Source organism: Apodemus sylvaticus, chromosome 1, assembly GCF_947179515.1.
Source record: "Apodemus sylvaticus chromosome 1, mApoSyl1.1, whole genome shotgun sequence".
Lineage (NCBI taxonomy): Eukaryota > Metazoa > Chordata > Mammalia > Rodentia > Muridae > Apodemus > Apodemus sylvaticus.
The window spans coordinates 32,842,142-32,863,653 of record NC_067472.1 but is presented as its reverse complement, the minus strand read 5'-3'; the positions used below and the strand labels follow the sequence as shown (position 1 = coordinate 32,863,653).

The 21,512-nt window shown below is 38.8% G+C and overlaps 1 protein-coding gene across 2 annotated transcripts in view; it reads left to right on the top strand.

Moving 5' to 3' along the window:
• The window catches only part of Jak2 (Janus kinase 2), a 71,370-nt gene extending 50,430 nt beyond the window's left edge, over positions 1 to 20,940 (top strand). For both annotated transcript variants that reach the window (XM_052187588.1, XM_052187581.1), the window contains exons 13-24: positions 909 to 996; positions 1,724 to 1,851; positions 2,863 to 3,001; positions 4,474 to 4,625; positions 4,784 to 4,934; positions 5,716 to 5,852; positions 7,130 to 7,319; positions 8,424 to 8,548; positions 8,710 to 8,882; positions 17,268 to 17,385; positions 18,603 to 18,716; positions 19,579 to 20,940. In XM_052187588.1, coding sequence (XP_052043548.1) covers positions 909 to 996; positions 1,724 to 1,851; positions 2,863 to 3,001; positions 4,474 to 4,625; positions 4,784 to 4,934; positions 5,716 to 5,852; positions 7,130 to 7,319; positions 8,424 to 8,548; positions 8,710 to 8,882; positions 17,268 to 17,385; positions 18,603 to 18,716; positions 19,579 to 19,686 — 1,623 coding nt within the window. In that variant the 3' untranslated portion in view covers positions 19,687 to 20,940. The remainder of the gene's footprint in view (positions 1 to 908; positions 997 to 1,723; positions 1,852 to 2,862; positions 3,002 to 4,473; positions 4,626 to 4,783; positions 4,935 to 5,715; positions 5,853 to 7,129; positions 7,320 to 8,423; positions 8,549 to 8,709; positions 8,883 to 17,267; positions 17,386 to 18,602; positions 18,717 to 19,578) is intronic.
• Positions 20,941 to 21,512: the final 572 nt, after the last annotated feature.

Genomic DNA, 21,512 nt, shown 5'->3' with positions numbered 1-21,512 from the left:
GCTGACTGGCCTGGCATTGCACTGCTCAGGACACTGGAGCTCCTGTATCAGCTCCTAGACTTCTGTCAAAAGTGTGATTTTTTTATTAAAAAAAGGAACATCTGTGACTACATGATGACGAAACTACAGATTATTTGAGAATTTTATTTTTTCTGTAAATTTTATCCGTAGGGTTTATTTAGTTATTTATTTTCTTTTTTAAATATTTATTTATTTATTTATTTTATGTAAGTACACTGTAGCTCTCTTCAGACACACCAGAAGAGGGCATCAAATCTCATTACAGATGGTTGTGAGCCACCAACCATGTGGTTGGTGGGATTTGAACTCAGGATCTCCGGAACAGCACCTTAACCACTGAGCCATCTCTCCAGCCATAGTTATTTCTTTTTAATTGCTTTATTTTTACTTTATGTGCATTTGCATGCATGCATGTCTGTGTACTACATAATGGGAGTCAGAAGATGAAATAGGACCCTTTGGAACTAGAGTTATAAGCTGTGGTTGATGGCCCTGTGGGTGCCAGGAACCAAACCCAGGTCCTCTGGAAGAGCAACCAGTGTTCTTAACCACAGAGCTGTCATTCCAGCCTTGAACTAATAGGATTTTTAAAATAACATCAGTAGACTAATTGCTTTCAGTGTTGTTATAGGTCTTACTAAATCTTTAGGTATACCGAGGCTACGCCCTGTACATGTAGCCACTTGGAGCTTTACCGGCTCTGCCATAGTTCATCTATCTAAGAATGAGCCTAGAAGGCCCCGAACTCAAAATACCCACTGTCCGGCTGAGACTAGGACACACACTGGTTCTCTAGGTCAGGGGGTGTCTTTCTGAATTGTGTACAGGACAGACATTGTTGGGTACAAATCTCTTCACATTTCTTGTCTTCCCCTTGCCCCCTTTAGTCTTTCTTTGAAGCAGCGAGCATGATGAGTCAGCTTTCTCACAAGCATTTGGTTTTGAATTACGGAGTATGTGTCTGTGGAGAGGAGAGTAAGTAAAACCACCTGCTTTTCTTTGTTAATGTCATAACCTGTCTCAGAATCCTAAATATTGTAGTATTTAGGACTACAATAGATATCAGCAAAACCATGGAATTACAGATGTTATTGAACTTGAAAGCATTGTGGGACTGTTCAGTTATATCTGGTAAAAAAGAAGCAAATGGTGTTTAAAGCTAAAATATAGAAAAGAGTTAATATGCCTTATTATAATGGCCAAGTGATGGATGGAGATTACAGTAAACAAATACAAGCTTTTGTGTGCACATAACAATACAGATATGGGTGACTCTTGTAACATTGGAGCAACTGGACTTTTCAGTACAAACTTGTTAGGAGTTATGAAAACAAAGCATATAAATGATATACTGAATTATTAATGAAACTGATTTAAGTGAATGAATATTGGTAGGTACTAGGTAGATTCCCCAGTTATGCTGGAGTATGTGTATTTACACTGTATAATAAATAGTATGTTATATATAATATTATGTGAGGGTATGCATTGTTTAGCATCCTACTTCTTACTGTTGTGAATAAGCTAAAGACAGAAGTACAGTGATGTGTATTTATTGATTACTTTATGTTAGTACAGTTTGTTTAATCTAATTTATTTGCCTATTGTATCCACAAATAACCCAAGTACTTTGAAATTTTGAATTATACATTTTTAATTGGATGTATACTTGAGCTTTATCATTACCTATATTTTAATGCAGACATTCTGGTTCAAGAGTTTGTTAAATTTGGATCACTGGATACATACCTGAAGAAAAACAAAAATTCCATAAATATATTATGGAAACTTGGAGTGGCGAAGCAGTTGGCATGGGCCATGCATTTTCTAGTAAGTGATTCCTGCATTCTTTTTTTTATATTTTTATTTTCTATATTCTTTGTTTACATTCCAAATGATTTCCCCTTTCCCAGATCCTCCCTCCCCATATGTCCCATAAACCTTCTTCTCTCCACCCATTCTCCAATCACCTCTCTCCTTTTTCTCTGTCCTGGTACTCCCCTCCAATGCTAGATCAATCCTTTCCAGGATCAGGACTCTCTCCATACTTCTTCATGGGAGTCATTTGTTATGCTATTTGTGCCTTGGGTATTCAGAGCTTCTGGGCTAATTAATATCCACTTATCAGAGATTGCATTCCATGTGTATTCTTTTGTAATTGGTCCTGAATTCTTTTTAACAAACTAAAACTCCCCATTTTATTTAGTAAAAGTACTACAATTATTTTAACCTGGCAACCAGAAGGAAGTCTTGGAATGAGTCTTTCAGTGTGTGAGGCATTGAGAGGGATTGTTGTGCACATGGCTGTAGTACATCAGCTGTGAAGGGTGTGGCTGTGCACATGGAGGTATTACATCAGCTGTGGAAGTCAGTGCCGCCTCCACAAACCTTCTGCAGCTACCATAGACACCATAGTTTACATCACTCGAGATTATAGACTTTTTGCTGTGATAGCAAAAAGTAGGCTGCAGTGTTTGTAGACATTGAACAGCGTGCAGTGAGAAAGCAGTATTGACAGGACGCCAGAGTGCCTGCCAGTTATTAGTATACGTTTATTAAACTGGAAATTATCTTTCCCAAAGTCAACTACCACCTAAAAGTGCTTATCATTTGGAGTGTCCTTTGGAAAGTAATGCTTGTTTTATTGTGGGTATAGATTATTTCATCAGGTAAAGTAAGAAACAGAAGGCTTCCTTTTATTGCCTAAGTTTGCTTGTTCCACATCAGTATTAAATTTCCTGTGCTTTGTCTTCTTTAAATCTGCATTGTAGCTTTGGGTATATTATATGCACACATACTTGTATATTGATATTTGAATGCATGTGCATTTAACTTTAATAGGAAGAAAAATCCCTTGTTCATGGAAATGTGTGTGCCAAAAATATCCTGCTTATCAGAGAAGAAGACAGGAAAACAGGGAATCCACCTTTCATCAAACTTAGTGATCCTGGCATTAGCATTACAGTTCTACCAAAGGACAGTAAGTTCTGGATCTATCGTGCTCTGCATTCTGAAATGTTGTTTGGGTGGTACCACACTAATTTTCTTTTAATTCTAGTTTATTACTGTTCTTCTGTACTACTTTTAGTAATTTAGATTGTTATGGTTAAATTGTGACTATGTCCATTTCTCCTTTTGTAAAGCATGCTACCGTACACTGAAGTTATTCTTTTGTGTACCTGTGTGCATGGGAGGAGGCGTGCATGTGACACGGCTCAGGTGTGGAGTCAGAAGGTAACTAGTGGGAGTTGGTCCTCTCCTGCCACCATGAGGCCTCAGGTTGAACTTCGGGTCTTGAGCTTGGCCGCAAGCGCCTTTATCACTTAAGCCATATTGCTGGCTGTATTTTAACTAATTTTCTACCTGAGTCTTCTAAATTAAGAATCTATATTAATCAGATTTTGTGCATTGGTGTACAATATTCTGATTTAGCCAATGCTTCTTAACTTTGATGGCTGACTCCAAAGTAAGGACACTGATAATCAGACAGTACTGCAGACAGGAATACCTCACAGGGGTTTTAGATCTACATTTGAGGAAATTTGCCTTTGGGAATGAGAAGTTTAATAGAAAAAAATTTTATGGTAAAGGAAAGAGGAACCAATGAACTCTTTAACCTCCTCGGTATAAAGAAAAATATCTATATTGCTTTACAAAAAGGTAGGATAGTCTCCTCTTTTTCTTATCTTTTTCTCTTTATCAGAGTTGTAGTAGGGAGATTTATACTGCTTCTTCCTTCCTTAGATACTTTCTTTGCAGTGGTTAAGGACTACTAAAATTTTATTTGGGAAATTCTATGATTTGAATATTACCCAGTCTGCCAATTCCCTACTGAGACTGTTTGGTATAATTTAATCATTTGTCTGCTGTAATGATGCTGTTGGGCCTTGCCTATCTGCCAGTCCTAGGAATCTCTGCTACTAAGTTGTTAAAATACCCATCAATGATGTAACATTACTTATATGCTAGTAATGTATATTTTGAATATTGAGAGTAAATCTTCAGACAAATTTTGTATAATTGTGTGTGTGTGTGTGTGTGTGTGTGTGTGAGAGAGAGAGAGAGAGAGAGAGAGAGAGAGAGAGAGAGAGAGAGAGAGAGAGAGAGAACATGGACGGACTAATGGGAAGGTTGTGGAAATGGTGTGGCCAGTGAGACTTTGGTTTATGGAAAGAAGTTTAGTTGGTCTAAAATCATTACATTGGATACTAATTCTAACAGCACTGTCTCTGTGAGGAAATTTTCTCAGTCTTTGTGGATCTGAATTGTTAAAGCTGAGTTCCTAAAGTAGGATTCCAGGACTTGGCCAACTCTTAGACTTTGTAAGCGTGAGCCAGGCCTGTATAGCTACAAAGAACTTAATAACTCTTATAAACTTATAAACTTATAACACTTATAAAATAACGGTTTGTGGAGCTTATTTAACAATAGTTCGTTCCCATTGTTTAAAAGTTCTTCAGGAGAGAATACCATGGGTACCACCCGAATGCATTGAAAATCCTAAAAATTTAAATCTGGCAACAGACAAGTGGAGCTTCGGCACCACTCTGTGGGAGATCTGCAGTGGAGGAGACAAGCCTCTGAGTGCCCTGGATTCTCACAGAGTAAGTTCATACCAGCTGATACCGGCTGGAGGGAGCGGTTCTCTGATTCTTCAGCTTTCTTCCACGGGGTGTGATATCTCCTAGTCTTTCTAATTGTGAAAAGAAAGTGAAATAACAACACTGTGGAATTTTCTCATCATTTGGCCCTTTAATTACAGAAGCTGCAGTTTTATGAAGATAAGCACCAGCTTCCTGCACCCAAGTGGACAGAATTAGCAAATCTTATAAATAATTGCATGGATTATGAGCCAGATTTCAGGCCTGCTTTCAGAGCTATCATCCGTGATCTCAACAGCCTGTTTACTCCAGGTAAGTACTGATGAGACTGTTTCACTGATCGCTGACTTTCTATCTCTGTTGCTTTAATTGGATAGTTTCTGATTTTGTAGTTCCATCTGAGACAGCCTTTGATGTCTTGCTGTATATATGTCCTATTCGACTTGGCAGTCTTTATTTTTTAAAAAGATCTTTTCTCTATTTATTACCTAATTTTATTAACTTGTTTGCTTTGTGAACAAGAAAACGTAACCACAAAATTTATTATCAGTGTCTGAAACAAGAGTTTTAGGATTCATTGTATGCTTATTTAATGAGAAGCACATTTATCTGATCACATTTGTTAACCTGGATACAGGGAGTTTTTTAACAAGGCTCCTTTTGGTTTTTCAACTTCCCATTTATTTTGTAATTGACTTATTCATGTAAACAAGAGATAGGTTTATTTTTTGTTTGTCCCTATCTCTGGAATGCAGAGGTAAATGCAAGCCTGCTCCACAGCTAGCCAGCAGGACTTACCTCCCTCACTACAGAAGTTGAATAGGACCTTACTTTGTGAATACTAAAACTGCCTGTTATGGGAAATAGTATTTTACCATTTGAAAAATCTATCTTGAAAGTCTGGGTAATAATTAAAGGTCCCTGCTAATATAATCTAAATACTTTTGAGTTTGCCTGTGTTATTTAGTATTCTAAACTCATTCTGCTTCTTAATTTAGTATTCTAAACTTATTCTGCTTCTTAGCTTGACTATCACTTTTGCCCAGAGAATGTATTTGCCAATTTAATATAGTGTCCTTCTTTATTTCTACAGATTATGAACTACTGACAGAAAATGACATGCTGCCGAGCGTGAGAATGGGCGCCCTGGGATTTTCCGGGGCTTTAGAAGACAGGGACCCTACACAGTTTGAAGAGAGACACTTGAAGTTTCTACAGCAACTTGGCAAGGTAAACTGTCATAAGTTCTCAAGTAGAATATAATCGAACATCATTTTATTTGGAAACAAAAAGGCTTTGGACTAGAATTGGACTAAATATACTTCTCAAAAAATTTAAGGGGTATTCGCAGAGGAAGAAAAGCTTAACTTGAATATTAGAGAAATTTTTATTAATAACACTTTACTGAAGAATACCCCAGGTCCTTTAGCATGCAATGCACACTCAACATCTTTTAAGAGGATGTAAATTAGCTAAGTTGTACTTCCCAGACTGAAGGTGTTCTTCGCCTCCTACTTGGTATGTTAGACTGAGGAGAAGGGAACCCTCGGTGTTCTGTTCGCTTTCCAACTTTGTCTTGGGAGAAATAATCTGACTTCTTAGAGCACAGGACCTTGAATGGCCATGTTTATTAACAGAGGTTCCACTAAAAGGTTGCACTCTCATACACAGCCTATATTATATCGTCTATACTATATAACAAGATGAGAAAGCCACTGTGCTTAGCGGGCCCAGTTGTAGTGACAAGCTCTGTCCCTTGTATGTTACAGGGATCCATACCATATCTCAGTAGGAATTAGATTTTGGCATATGTACAACATGAAGACCTCACTGGGACCTTTACCTAAATTAGAAGTTTCAGTTGAGCTTTTCTAAAACTAAACATTGTGGGTTACATTAAAATTAGCCAAACTATGTTAATAATCTGTTGTTCCTTTTTCTGTAAAATGCTCTTGGGAATATTTGAAGGATATAGACATTCAGAGAGGGAAAGTTCTGGAGTTGTTATAATGGTGCCGTCTTTGTGACCATTTACCCTTTATTACTCTGTATAAGAAGGCACTACAGTATAAGACATCAGGGGCTGGGCCTCCATTGTATGAATCTGTGGGCCGCACACACTCAGGCCATAGCAATCCTCATTCCCTGACAGCAGTGTTAAGGGGCAGAGAGATCAAGGAAAGTTACCAAAAGTCAGTTATAGAAACTCACCATAGCTGCTAGTGTACCTTGATTTGTCTTTAATAACTAGTGTTAACCACTTGTTTAACTATCTTTTCAAAGTCTACTACTTGTTTTTTAGTCTATAATTCATCTCAAAGAAGTTGGTTGTAGACATACTACTGTTTTTAAAATAATACTTATGTTTCTTGCTCCAAAAGTTGTCTAACATAAGCCGAGAATTCTTTCTACTAATTCTAGATGCCAGCATTTTCTGCATATTTAGAAATTAATATTAAGTTGACTTGAAAACATCTGGCTTGCACCCTAATGCCCATGTTGTTTAGGGTAACTTTGGGAGTGTGGAGATGTGCCGCTACGACCCTCTGCAGGACAACACTGGGGAGGTGGTAGCTGTGAAGAAGCTGCAGCACAGCACTGAAGAGCACCTCAGAGACTTTGAGAGGGAGATTGAGATCCTGAAGTCCTTGCAGCATGACAACATTGTGAAGTACAAGGGTGTGTGCTACAGTGCTGGTATGTTGGCATTCAGACCTGGCTGAACTCCACAGCATGTCTTTGTCATCCAGGTAGTAGATTTGTCAGTGCCCGAGAGAGATGCTTGGAGATTGTGCAGGGAGATCTGGGACTGTAGCTGCATCAGCATTTTCACTGGTTGGTTAATCGCCCTTCTCACCACTTCCTTAAGGAACAAGGGTTAATTTTTTAAAAAAACAAAATTAAATTCCTTATATGGTCTATTAAAATGTTTTGTATTAGATAGTTGTTATAATTGAGAAAAAATCCTTATAAGCTTATTTTGATTAATTATAAGCAAAAATAATTAAAGAAGGTTTAAGAATATTTATAAAACTTAAAATTTTGGGGTTGAACACCTATATTCTTTTTTTTTTTAAGCTTTTTTTTTATTCGATATATTTTTTATTTACATTTCAAATGATTTCCCCTTTTCAGGCCCCCCCTACTCCAGGAAAGTCACATAAGCCCCCTTCCCTCCCCCTGTTCTCCCATCCACCCCTTCCCACTTCCCTGTTCTGGTTTTGCCCTATACTGCTACACTGAGTCTTTCCAGAACCAGGGGCCACTCCTCCGTTCTTCTTGTACCTCATTTGATGTGTGGATTATGTTTTGAGTATTCCAATTTTCTAGGCTAATATCCACTTATCAGTGAGTGCATACCATGATTGATCTTTTGAGACTGGGTTACCTCACTTAGTATGATGTTCTCCAACTCCATCCATTTGTCTAAGAATTTCATGAATTCATTGTTTCTAATGGCTGAATAGTAATCTATTGTATATATATACCACATTATTTGCATCTATTCTTCTGTTGAGGGACACCTGGGTTCTTTCCAGCTTCTGGCTATTATAAATAGGGCTGCTATGAACATAGTGGAGCATGTATCTTTATTATATGCTGGGGAATCCTCTGGGTATATGCTCAGGAGAGAACACCTATATTCTTAACTATTATATCACCTTTAATTTGTGATTAACTTTTATCATCAAGGACCCATATTTTGTATATACTTAAATAATTTGCATATAATTTTTTCCTAGTATTTAATCAGTAAAATACAGCACAGTAAAACCTTGTGTTCCTTTTGTATATTAAAAGGTCGGCGCAACCTAAGATTGATTATGGAATATTTGCCATATGGAAGTTTACGAGACTATCTCCAAAAGCATAAAGAACGGATAGATCACAAAAAACTTCTGCAGTACACATCTCAGATATGCAAGGTACCCAACATCCTAGGTTTTTCTTATAGATGAAATGAACATGGTGAACTAACTCAAGTCATACAAACTGTCCTTAACTAATAAAGAGAACTTGTAGGAATGCAGCCATATAAATTATGTTCATATGACTAATGAACAAAAAATATATCTTTTGTCCATAGGGCATGGAATATCTTGGTACAAAAAGGTATATCCACAGGGACCTGGCAACGAGGAACATATTGGTCGAAAATGAGAACAGGGTTAAAATAGGAGATTTTGGGTTAACCAAAGTCTTGCCGCAGGACAAAGAATACTACAAAGTAAAGGAGCCCGGCGAAAGCCCCATATTCTGGTGAGTATGGTAGCTTTTGGTATAACAAGGTGAAGCTTTAGAGAACGTGCTTCAAACTTTAGTTTTACTATTATTTAATAATGTTCAATTTAGCACTTCTCCCAATAATAGCAATATCTATCATATGCTTTGTATTGAGGTAATTTTTACTGAGCTAAATGCATTTCATGTATTATCTCAATCCTTTTTTAAAAAACAGCAGGTGGTTGTGAGCCACCTGGCCTGGGTGTTGGAACTTGACCTGGGTCCTCTGGAAGAGCAGTATGTGTTCTAGGCTGCTAAGCCGTCTCTCCCGCCCTTCAGGAAAGCCTATCATAACCCAGGGAGGATCTGTGTTCCCACAATTATTAGAGATGCGACAGTCCTGACCTGAAAGCCCAGAATCAGAAGGCACTGAAGCACGGGACAGCTCAGGCGCTGGCGTGGTTCCCAGAGCCTCGGGTCTGCAGTGGGGGAGCTCCACTGACAGACATGTATGTAAGAAAAGGTTCCCAGCTGGGCAGTGGTGGCGCACGCCTGTAATCCCAGCACTCTGGGAGGCAGAGGCAGGTGGATTTCTGAGTTTGAGGCCAGCCTGGTCTACAAAGTGAGTTCCAGGACAGCCAGGGCTACACAGAGAAACCCTGTCTCAAAAAAAACAAATCCAAAAAAAAAAAAAAAAGAAAAAGAAAATGTTCCCGAGTCAGAAAAGCTCTGAAACCAGAAGGACTTCTCAAATCAAGCATGTAGCAAGGCATTTAATCAGGAGAACTTACTGTACATACACGCTGAATAGCTTTCCCAAGGTGTATGAATAATACACTGTAGCACTGGGATTCAAGCTCAGTCTGATCTTAGCATTTACACTATCAATCTTTCTAAATCATGATAATGTTATAACCTGGCATTAATTAAATACTGAATTAATAGCAATTAGGCATTAGAAGTAATTTTTCATCTTTAATTAAAATTGTCAGAAACATTCATTACTTATTTTACTTATTTAAATATTTTATTAGCATTAATTATACATAATAGTAGGTGTTGTGGCATTTTTCATACGTTCATGGAATGTATCCAGTCACATTTACTCTCTTTGCCTCACCCTCATTCCCAGCTGGCTCCTGTTCTGGAGTGGGCTGGTTGTTTCTACAGTGACCCAGGGAATTTGATTAGGCTTTGACTACAGGAGAATAGGTGATGGTTTGGACTTTCCCAGCCGTTCCACTGCTTAAAATATTTATGCGACCCCATAAGCTCCTCTCTGTAATTAATGATAGAGTGTTGACAGGCCCAGCTTTATGCGTGTGATCAGAGCTGCTGTGAGTTCAAGAGAACAGCTGCTGCTGACCATTGGGAATACACTTCTCAGACTCAGGCTGACAGAGCACTTGTGTCCAGGCATAAACATAGGTATGCAGAAGGTAATCTAATGGGCATAGGTCAGTTTACCAAAGGAGTGACGGTAGCCTCTCTAGTAAAGCTTATGGCTCCGTGAGACACACACACACACACACACACACACACACACACACACACGCACACACACGCACACACGCACACACACACACAGCTGATGCAAAGTTTCAGTGTGTTCATTTAGGACGCATTTTGTCTTCTAGGAATGCCACAATGAACTTCTTTTCGTTTATATAATATTCCAATAGAATTTCTGGTTTATTTCTCTGCTAAAGTAATACTATTAAGGCAGTGGTGTTTGGATCAAAGGATGGTGTTTAAAATTTAGAAAAAGTAATACAAAGAATACAACTGTCAATTTATAAGTATTGTCTAAAATTTTCTAGCTATTTAAAATACATCAATTTGTTAGTGCTAAATTCACGGATCATCCACATTTCCCGGTTATGTTTATTTAATGCTTTAATTTACAACTCATCCCTGCTATTGTAAACTTTCAGAAAAGAATTTTGGTTCAAATATTTAGAATAATTTATTTCATATAAGAGTAAGTTATATTGGCATTATAACTGTGTTTTGTTCATATTTATTTGATAGTTTCTTTATTTACATTTCCAATGTTATTCCCTTTCCCAATTTCCACCCTGTCCTCGACACCTTCTATTCCATCCCCCTCCCCCTGCTTCTATGAGGGTGTTCCTCCATCCACCCATTCCCGCCTCCCTGTCCTCGATTCCCCTACACTGGAGCATCTATCGAGCCTTCATAGGAACAAGGACCTCTCCTCCCATTGATGCCTGACAAGGCAATCCTCTGCTACATATGCAGCTGGAGCCATGTGTACACTCCTTGGTTGGTGGTTTAGTCCCTGGGAGCTCTCAGAGGTCTGGTTGGTTGATATTGTTTTCTTCCTATAGGGTTGCAAACCCCTTCAGCTCCTTCAGTCCTTTCTCTTAACTCCTCCTTGGGGACCCTGTGCTCAGTCCAGTGGTTGGCTGTGAGCATTGCCTCTGTATTTGTCAGGCTCTGGCAGGGCCTCTCAGGAGACAGCCTTATCAGGCTTTCAGCAAGCATTTCTTGGCATCCACAATAGTGCCAGGGTTTGGTGATTGTATATGGGATGAATCCTGAGGTGCGATAGTCTCTGGATGGCCTTTCCTTCAGTCTTTGCTCTATACTTTGTCTCCATATTTGCTCCTGTGAGTATTTTGTTTCCCTTCTCAGAAGAACCAAAGCACCCACACTTTGGTCTTCCTTCTTCTTGAGCTTTCATGTAGTCTGTGAATTGTATCTTAGGTACTCAGAGCTTTTGGGCTAATATCCACTTATCAGTGAATGCATACCATATGTATTCTTTTGTGATTGGGTTACCTCACTAAGGATGATATTTTCTAGTTCCATCCAGTTGCGTAAGGATTTCATTAATTCATCATTTTTAATAGCTGAGTAGAACTCCATTGTGTAAATTTACCACATTTTCTGTATCCATTCCTCTGTTGAAGGACATCTGGGTTCTTTCCAGCTTCTGGCTATTATAAATAAGGCTGTTATGAACATAGTGGAGCATGTGTCCTTGTTATATGTTGGAGCATCTTTGGGGTGTATGCCCAGGAGTGGTATAGCTGGGTCTACAGATAATGCTATGTCTAGTTTTCTGAGGAACTGCCAGACTGATTTCCAGAGTGGTTGTACCAGCATGCAACCCACCAGCAATGGAGGAGTGTTCCTCTTTCTCCACATCCTTGCCAGCATCTGCTGTCACCTGAGTTCTTGATCTTAGCCATTCTGCCTGGTGTAAGGTGGAATCTCAGGGTTGTTTTGATATGCATTTCCCTGATGACTAAGGATGTTGAACATTTTTTTAGGTGTTTCTTGGCCATAAAGTGACCCCAAAAATTTCACCAGAGAACTCCTAAAGCTGATAAACAACTTCAGAAAAGTGACTGGATATAAAATTAACTAAAACAAATTAGTAGGCTTCCTCTACTCAAAGGATAAATAGGCTGAGAAAGAAATTAGGGAACCGACACCCTTCACTCTAGTCAAAAATAATATAAAATACTAAGCAAGTTAAAGATCTAAGTTAATAAGCTAAGCAGGTTAAAGATGTGTATGACAAGAACTTCAAGTCACTGAAGAAAAAAATCAAAGAAGATCTCAGAAGATGGAAAGATCTCCCATGCTTATAGTTTGGCAGGATTAATATAGTAAAAATGGCCATCTTGCTGAAAGCCATCTACAGATTCAATGCAATCCCCATCAAAATTCCAAATCAATTCTTCATCGAGTTAGAAAGAGCAATTTGCAAATTCATTTGGAATAACAAAAAACCCAGGATATTGAGAACTATTCTCAACAATAAAAGAACTTCTGGGGTTATTACCATCCCTGACATCAAGCTGTATTACAGAGCAATAGTGATTAAAACTGTATGGTATTGGTACAGAGACAGGCAGGAAGATCAGTGAAATAGAATTGAAGACCCAGAAATGAGCCCAAACACCTATAGTCACTTGATCTTTGACAAAGGAGCTAAAGCATCCAGTGGGAAAAAGACAGTGTTTTTAACAAATGGTGCTGGTTCAACTGGTGGTCAGCATATAGAAAAATGCAAATGAACCCATTCTTATCTCCTTGTATAAAGCTCAAGTCCAAGTAGATCAAGGGACTGCCACATAAATCCAGATGCACTGAATCTAATAGAAAAGAAAGTGGTGAAGAGCCTCAAACACATGGACACAGAGAAAAATTTCCTCAACAGAACACCAATGGCTTATGCTCTAAGATCAAGAATCAATAAATGGGACCTCATAAAATTGCAAAGCTTCTGTAAGGCAAAGGGCACTGTCAATAGGACAAAACGGCAACCAACAGATTGGGAAAAGACCTTTACTAATCCTACATGTGATAGAGAGCTAATATCCAATATATATAAAGAACTCAAGAAGTTAGACTCCAGAGAACCAAATAACCCTATTAAAAATGGACTACATAGAGTATTGGATAAATCCACCCACTCAGGATGCACAGACATACATACAGACAAAATATTTTTATATTTTAATATAAAGATCTAAAATGGCACATATCATTAGATACAAACCATCAAAACAAAAGTATTAGTAGTGCTACAATAATTTTTTCACTGGATTTCCTGTGACCACAAAATTTTTCTTCCCAATGGATTATTAAAATACACGTACTTGAAATTTAAGTTACTCAAGTTATTCAAATACAGCAGTCCAAAGTCATATAAATAAGTCACAGATTTGGATAACTGTTTAAAAAGTTTATTATAGACATTTTCAATCACGTGTTTAGGCCGGCAGTTCTCAACCTGTAGGTAGTGACTTCTTTGGGGGAGGTCAACTTTGAGTCACAGGGGTCACCTAAGAACATCAGAAAACAAAGCAATAGTAGGCCAGTGAAGTGGCACTCTCCTATAAAGGTGCTTGCTGTGTTGACTTGAGTTAATCCCCAAATCCATGTAGAAAGTGGAAGAAGAGAACCAAATCTTCACAGCTATCTTCTGACCTCTACACGGCACACACATGGTACATGCCCATCTGAATCATGGGCACCTACACAACAATAAATTCAAACACACCAGTAGTGTACATAAGGTCCAGTGCTTGACTCATAGCATCAATGATCCAGAATAGCCCAGAGGATGCGTGCTTCTGAAGCCAGTGGCACCAGGGCAGAAGATGAGCCTGAGTGAGACACCTTGTCCACGGAGTCGTCCACATCCTCGTGTTCTTCCATGGAGGCAGGTGGAAGCAAGGGCAGGAACCACGCAGCCTGTTCTGGAGCTCCTTCCTCTCACTCTGCAGCCAGGAGCCCCATGGCCGCCTCGTTCTCTCAGGAGTCCCCTTCTCATACGACATTGGCCATTACGTTTTTAACACCTGAATTTTGGAGAGAACACAGTCAAGTCCTAGCAAACAAAATTAAGATATGAAAAGAATCACATGCAGTTTTTATCCATAGAAGTTAGACATAGTTTTTTTAAAACCTTGATTTTATTTAGAAATAAATCTTTGTCCTTCTTAATACTTTAATAATTCAAGATGCTGTTTTGCTTTAATCTCTTCACATGTTCCAAATTGTTTTGGGGGTTAGTACTAAGAGCTTGAGGAAAAGTGCTTCTACTTCAGTATTTGAAAAAAAAATGTTGAAGCAGAGATTTCAACCTACAGGGAAGGCTTGTGCTGTTCTTACTACAGACGTCATTTGGGCAGTGTTTGTGCATCTTGAGTTACTCTGCAGTAACCATGGGCTCTGGCCTAGGACTGTAATTATGGAGAGAGAGTAAGCTAGGAGACCATTCTGAAAAGACATGGTGGCTCATTGCACACAGCAATAGGAGAGTTAAAAATAATTCCTGGGCCACCCAGAGGCTCAGCAGCAGGCCTGACTTAGGCTCCCCACAATCTGCGTGGTGGAAGGAGAGACAGAAACCCGTAGCTTGTCTCTGACCTCCACACATGCACACATAAATACATGTGTGCAAAAATAAAAAATGTAAACTATCTTAAAAAGTTCCTAAAAATCCTTTCTTGGGTATAGATTGTGATTCCTTTGTTATATGATCAAAATAAAACTCAGCAGGATTTTGGAAGATGGAGTTCTGTTTGCCTGTCGGTATTTAATGTGGAAACAGGAGATACATTAGAGCCACAAGAATAGACTGTGTTTGGGAGACTTCAGTAGAAGCATGGGCAATACACCTGCAGGAAACACTGTAGCAGGAGAGGGAGGGATTGAATGATAGAACTGTAGGAAACTACATTTAGAAGTGAGAAAAGGAATGCTGACAGAAATACAATTAAGACCAACCCATTATCTCAACTGAAAACCTCTCTGAAAGCAGGAGATAGAAAGGGTCTGTTGTTGAATAAAGATTAAGTGTGGCTGTGCTGTTGTTATAACCCCCCCCCACACTCCACACCCCACACCCCCAACCCCGCACACCCTCCCAACTCATAAGGGATCTCCAAGATGGAAAGAAATCTTAAATGTCTTTGTACTTGGGCAGAAACAGCCCATTGCATACATGTTTACTGGGTAGGCATTATTCCTCCAGGGAAAGGACTCGACCACACTGTCACACATAGTTCATCCTAAATGCCCCTTTCTTCTGGTTTCTTGGGGAGGGGGGAACCCAGGTTGGCCAGAGCCTGTTTCCCAAGTGCTAGCCCATGCATTGCCTTCTTTGATGATTGTTTCCAAAAGACAGTTCCTAGGTAACTGCTAAATATGTTTCTGGATCACAAGACAGTGGCTTTTAAGCAAGAACATTTCAAAGAGACATAAAATATACAAGTTCCCTAAATACTACATAAAAGAAGGAGGGAAAGAATCTTTCTCTTAAGATCCACAGAGAAAAGTAAGTCTTTACTGACTTGATTTATCTTTGTCTAAGTAAAGGGGATTATGTAATGAATATCTGGGGGTTGGAAATATGTAATTACAAAGAGTGATTTCCTAAAAACAAAACACTGTCCCCCACAAAAACCGTAAAACTAAAAACCAAAAACCTAAGAACAGCATGGCTGTACTGTCAGTGCTTGAGAGTCCAAGGCTGGAAGGCCATGGATTTGAACCTGGGTACATAGAAAAACCTGTCTAGTTTTTTTCAAAAGGATGAAGAAATGCACTTTAAGATATAGGATAATAGCATTGTCTTAAGGAGACTGCATTTTGCTAATAGAATAAAGAACTAAGTACGCAGATTACATACCAGTTGCATATTTGTATAACAACTGTAAGACTAGATGTACAGTAAGCAGGCGATTGTTGAGCTTGACTACTTATGGAAGGATTTGTGCAAGTAAACTTGAGTTGGATTTTGAAGAAAAGGTTAAAGATTAAATACATGTTGTTTATGTATATATGTGTAGGGTAGCCTTGCTTTGTAGACCAGGCTGGTCTTGAACTCACAGAGAGCAACCTGCCTCTAAGGCTTGTTCATGTTTTCAGTCTAGCCAGTCAAACAAGTTTCTGTAGCTATTTCTATAATAAAGACATGCTTGACCATGGAACTATAATATTCATGGTCTACTGCCCACCACCCCTGGCTGGGATAACATTTTCCTATGACTTTGTATTCTCATGTTCTCTTTCATAATCACTCCCTTTCTGATTCTTTTTGTTTGGTTTTTGGTTTTTTGGGTTTTTTTGTTTTTGTTTGGTTTTTTGGGTTTTTTTTTTTTTTTTTTTTTTTTTTGTATAGCCCTGGCTGTCCTGGAACTCACTCTGAAGACCAGGCTGGCCTCAAACTCAGAAATCCGACTGCCTCTGCCTCCCAAGTGCTAGGATTAAAGGCATGTACCACCACAGCCTGGTTTTTGTTTATTTGTTTGTTTAGATTTATTTATTTACAAACCTTATGTATATAGGTGTTTGTATGTACATTTACACACCAGAAGAAGGCAGCAGATCCCATATGGTTATAGATGGTTGTGAACCACCATGTAGGTGTCAGGAATTGAACTCAGGACCTCTGGAAGAGCAGCCAGTGCTCTTAAGCCCTGAGCCATCTCTTCAGCCCCTCCCCTCCTGATTCTTAAGGTTTCAAGTTACATTTCTGTCTAGAAGCTATAATTCTCCCCCAATGTTTAATCTGGATTTATTTAAAAGAACAACTTAAGAGCATCCCATATTTCAGTTCTTAGATAAGCATCATTTAACACCTGGTGCTGCTAACAAAAAGAAAAGTAACCGTGTTTAGATCTTTATGTGTAGGACCGTCTCCGGACCAGGCTTTCCGATTGTTAGGAGGACCCGCTATCAACAGGTGTCTGACTCATAGCTGTCTTTCATCATTGGGGAGAACAGCATAGCAAAAGCCAAAGGGGAAAGGTCTGTGGAGCAGCTCACACACCTCTGTCCCCTCTGTTCGCCTGGCCTTTGTCATTTGTTTCCCCATCAGTGTAACTCATTGTTACATGAAGTGACTCTCCTAAATGACTTCCAACGTTGCAGGTACGCTCCTGAATCCTTGACGGAGAGCAAGTTCTCTGTGGCCTCAGACGTGTGGAGCTTTGGCGTGGTTCTGTATGAGCTGTTCACATATATTGAGAAGAGTAAAAGTCCACCCGTGGTCAGTGTGCTGTTTAATTGTGTAACTCCCCGAGCTCTCTCCTGTAGTTTAACTTTTGTTTTAAGCACAAGAAAGGCCTTATCCAAAGAAGAGTGACATGTCTAGGACCTAGTTTAGAGCCCCTTTATTATTTATTGAGGACTATATTCAACAACACCCAACAAAATAACCATAAACTTACTAAATTCAATGTATTCCATTGTCCACTCTCTCTGTGCCTGTAACAGAATACAAGGTGCTGAGTAAATGATAAGGAAAAGCTCACAGTTGTGGAGGCTGAAACGCTAATATCGAGCCAGGGGCCCGGTGGGTTCATTACAGCCTGGCAGAGAAGCAGAAAGAGAACGAACTGCAAAAACACCACAAGGCACGACTGCAGCTGAGGGCCAGGAGGGCCGGCACCCTCTTACTGTACAGCGCTTGCTCTCACACAAGCCAGAACATGCTGGGAGACTGGCGTTGGTCTCTTAAAGAGTCCACCGTTCCAGCACTGCCAGGGACCAGGCCTCCAGGACACTCTACACTAGGAAGCATTACACAGCCTAAACTAAACTTTTGGTAGTGTATATATATATATATATATATATATATATATATATATATATATATATATATATATTTCTTTCAATATAGGGAAGTATGAAAAAATAAAATTTATTTTAATGAAATTACTTATAGGTGACCATTTTAATATTGTAACATTTTCTTATTTAGAAAATATAAACTTTACAAAGAAATACCTATTGTTTTATACAATTGAGCTTTATAAGCTTTCTGTGAAGTCTGATATCCTATTAATTATTACATTGTTTAATAATATGCCTCACTTTATCTGGAGTTGCTGCAAGTATGATTTTAATTGTGCAATAGCATTCTAACATAAAGTTTCATATTTCTGGATAATCATTTACTATTTTTATCCATAAATAAATACTTTTTGTTTCTGGCTGTCATGTTAGAAGAAAAGCATACTTGTCACTGAGAGTTTATGAGTTAGTAAATCACTATTCATTGTTTCAAAAGAAGAGCTGCATCAGGTTATGTACTCACAGCAGTGAGAGGGCTGAGTGATTGGCTGTATTCATATTATATATTCAGTGAAATTTTACCAACCTTATATAAAAATTGTTACATCTATTACATCTATTTTATCTCAATATGCATTTGTTAGTGTAATATTTATTTAGCAAGTCTTTTAAAATGGGTTTGTATTTCAGGAGTTTATGCGAATGATCGGCAATGATAAACAAGGGCAAATGATCGTGTTCCATTTGATAGAGCTACTGAAGAGTGACGGGAGGCTGCCGAGGCCAGCAGGCTGCCCAGATGAGGTAACACTTAACGTCATTCATCCTTTTGTGTGTGTGTATGATGTGTGTGCGAGCGTGTGTGTTGTGGATATGTGTGTCTGTGTCTCTGTATGCATGTGTAAGAAAAAGGTGTGTGTGTGTATGTGTGTTTGGTTTGTATGAGAGTATTGTGAGTGTGTGTGTCTTGGTGTGTGTGTTTCTTGGTGTATGTGTGTGCATGGGTATGTGTGTGTGTCATGGAAATGGGTGTTTGTGATTGCGTGTGTCTTGGTGTACATGTCTTAGTATATGTGTATGTGTGGGTGTATGTGTGTGTCATGGAGGTGGGTGTCTTGGTGTGTATGTCGTGGAGATGGGTGTCTGGTATGTGTGGGGACACTGGGGCTGGGGAGTGTGAGTGCAGGCATGTGTACCACAGTGCACATTGAGATCAGAGGGAAACCTCCCAGGGTTGGGTCTTGCCTTCTCCCTTGCAGAGGCAGACTCTGTTGGTTCTGCTGCTGCCCTGAGCCCTCCAGGCTGCTTGGTCCTCAGGATCTCCTAGGTGATTTTCTTATCTCTGCCTCTCCTTGTCTTAGGAGTGCTGGAATTAGTGGTGGGTGTGGTTGCACCTGGCTCCTTACATGGTCCTAGGGCCTGACTCTCATTACCAGGCTCCGTGTGTAGTACTGTTTATCTACTGAGCCATCTCCCTGATCCAACAAGTTTTTACTCCACAGTAATTATCCATTTTCTTTCTGTTTTGTTGAAAACATATACAGATGGCTGTTTCAAGGCATAACCATAGCATCATTATTGGACTAGGCAAATTAACTGAGACTTCCAAATTTATATCATCCTTTAACTAACACGATACTTTGGTGTAACTTTTTTCACTTTACAGATTTATGTGATCATGACAGAGTGCTGGAACAACAACGTAAACCAGCGCCCCTCTTTCAGGGACCTTTCCCTTCGGGTGGATCAAATCCGGGACAGTATGACTGCGTGAAAGAGATGACCTTTGCTTAGAGACCAAGCAGACTTCCAGAACAAAGCTCCGTAGCCTCATGACAGTGGACATGCATCCACACATCCTTATCACGATGCTAGCTAGAAGAAAATGTGATGCTGTCTGCACGGAACTTCGGAACTTCATGCATTTTCTATGTACCATCTGTAAAAACCACTACTGAGGTCTGGCAGGGTGCTCGTGAACTCACGCCTGGAGTGCACCACACAGCCACTGTGGATGCTCGTGAACTGACGCCTAGAGCGCATCACACAGCCACTGCATCTCCTCTGACAAAAGAAGAAAACAGACAGTTCTCAGCTCAGCTTTTTGAGAAATGAAAAAAATTATAATGTAAATTTTGCAGTGCAAGAGATACATAGAACATACATGTACAGTTTTTACCATGTGGAGTGTATAATACTTGGCATCTTGTGTGATTTACATGAGGGCTGATGTTTATTAATGTTTTCTAATTTTTCCATAGTTGATCTATAATAACTTCATGATACAAATTAAAATGTTCAGAAAATTAAATACCTTTTTCTTTCTTGCTCATCTATGCTGCTCTGAGAGGGCCTGTAGTTCCATGGCACTGTAAATATTTTTCAAAGCAAAAGGAACAAAAGCCTAGTTTTATTTGTATAGGAAATCTTCCTGACCCTAAAGAATTTTGAAATGGAACAATCTTACAAAGACACAGCACAATCTATTTTCTTATTTGTTTTCCTTGTGTTTATGGTAAATATGTTTTTAAATAGAACTGTCTCCAACTTTTTCTATGACAATGATGAATAGCATTCTTTTATATTTTTGAGATTAAGAATGCCAGAAATACTTCCCTCCCCTGAACTGTTAACTGCCAATGAGATGTTTCAATCCCTGAGACTTGTCATTATACATTAAATTGAAGTATAAGCCATACATAATTTGTAAAATGTACACGCTCTTTAAGATGCTTGGTGGGTTGAAGCAAGGACTAAGACTGTGTGAGGGGTTTCCAGGTTTGCCATGACAGCTGTAAGAAATGTCCCTTCGTCAGTCTCCCAGACAGATGGGAAGGGAAGGTTGTGTTCCCCTTTGCTGTTCATTCCATTCAAGGATACCAGCAGATGTGTAATGTACATCTTGTAGGAGAGAAGAGAGAGCATACATAACTTCAAAGTATAAGTAATTGTTATCATCCTGTGCTGCTCCATCTTAGACAATGTCATGTCAAAAATAAAACAAGATTTTTGTGTGTTATTTATACAAGATTTTACATATTTGGTAATTTGCTTAAAAACTCTATTTCAGTGGTGTGTTCTGTTCTTTAACTCGGACTTGAGAGTTTTGGTTGTGCTGAAGATGAGTGGTCAAGACTCTCAGGTTCTTTGAGAATTTTAGTAGAAAACATATAGAAACCATCTATGGTGGAGAGACTGGTGGATTTTGTTTTAAAAAGTCTAATATATGTTTTCATGGAAGTTAGCTCTATTTTGATGTAATTTCTCAGGTCTTCTCAAGGATCTGTGTGTGTGACTGTGTGTGAGAGAGAGACAGTTGATTTCAGTTTTATAGTACCTAGAATAAAAGTATTGTATCATACAATACAATTGATCTGGGATTTTTTTATACTAAAATTTAACATTTTCATTAAAGACTAGTATTTTACATATTTTAAAAAAGTATAATATAAGCTACATTTTGTTAGGCTTTTAACAATATTTGAATTTTACTGTTAAAGAATCTTGCATGCATATTTTAAAGATTGTAGAATGAGTTGACAGTCTGACTGTAAAATTCAAAGCTGTGAAGAGACTTGCGTCTCATTGAGAGTTCCTAAT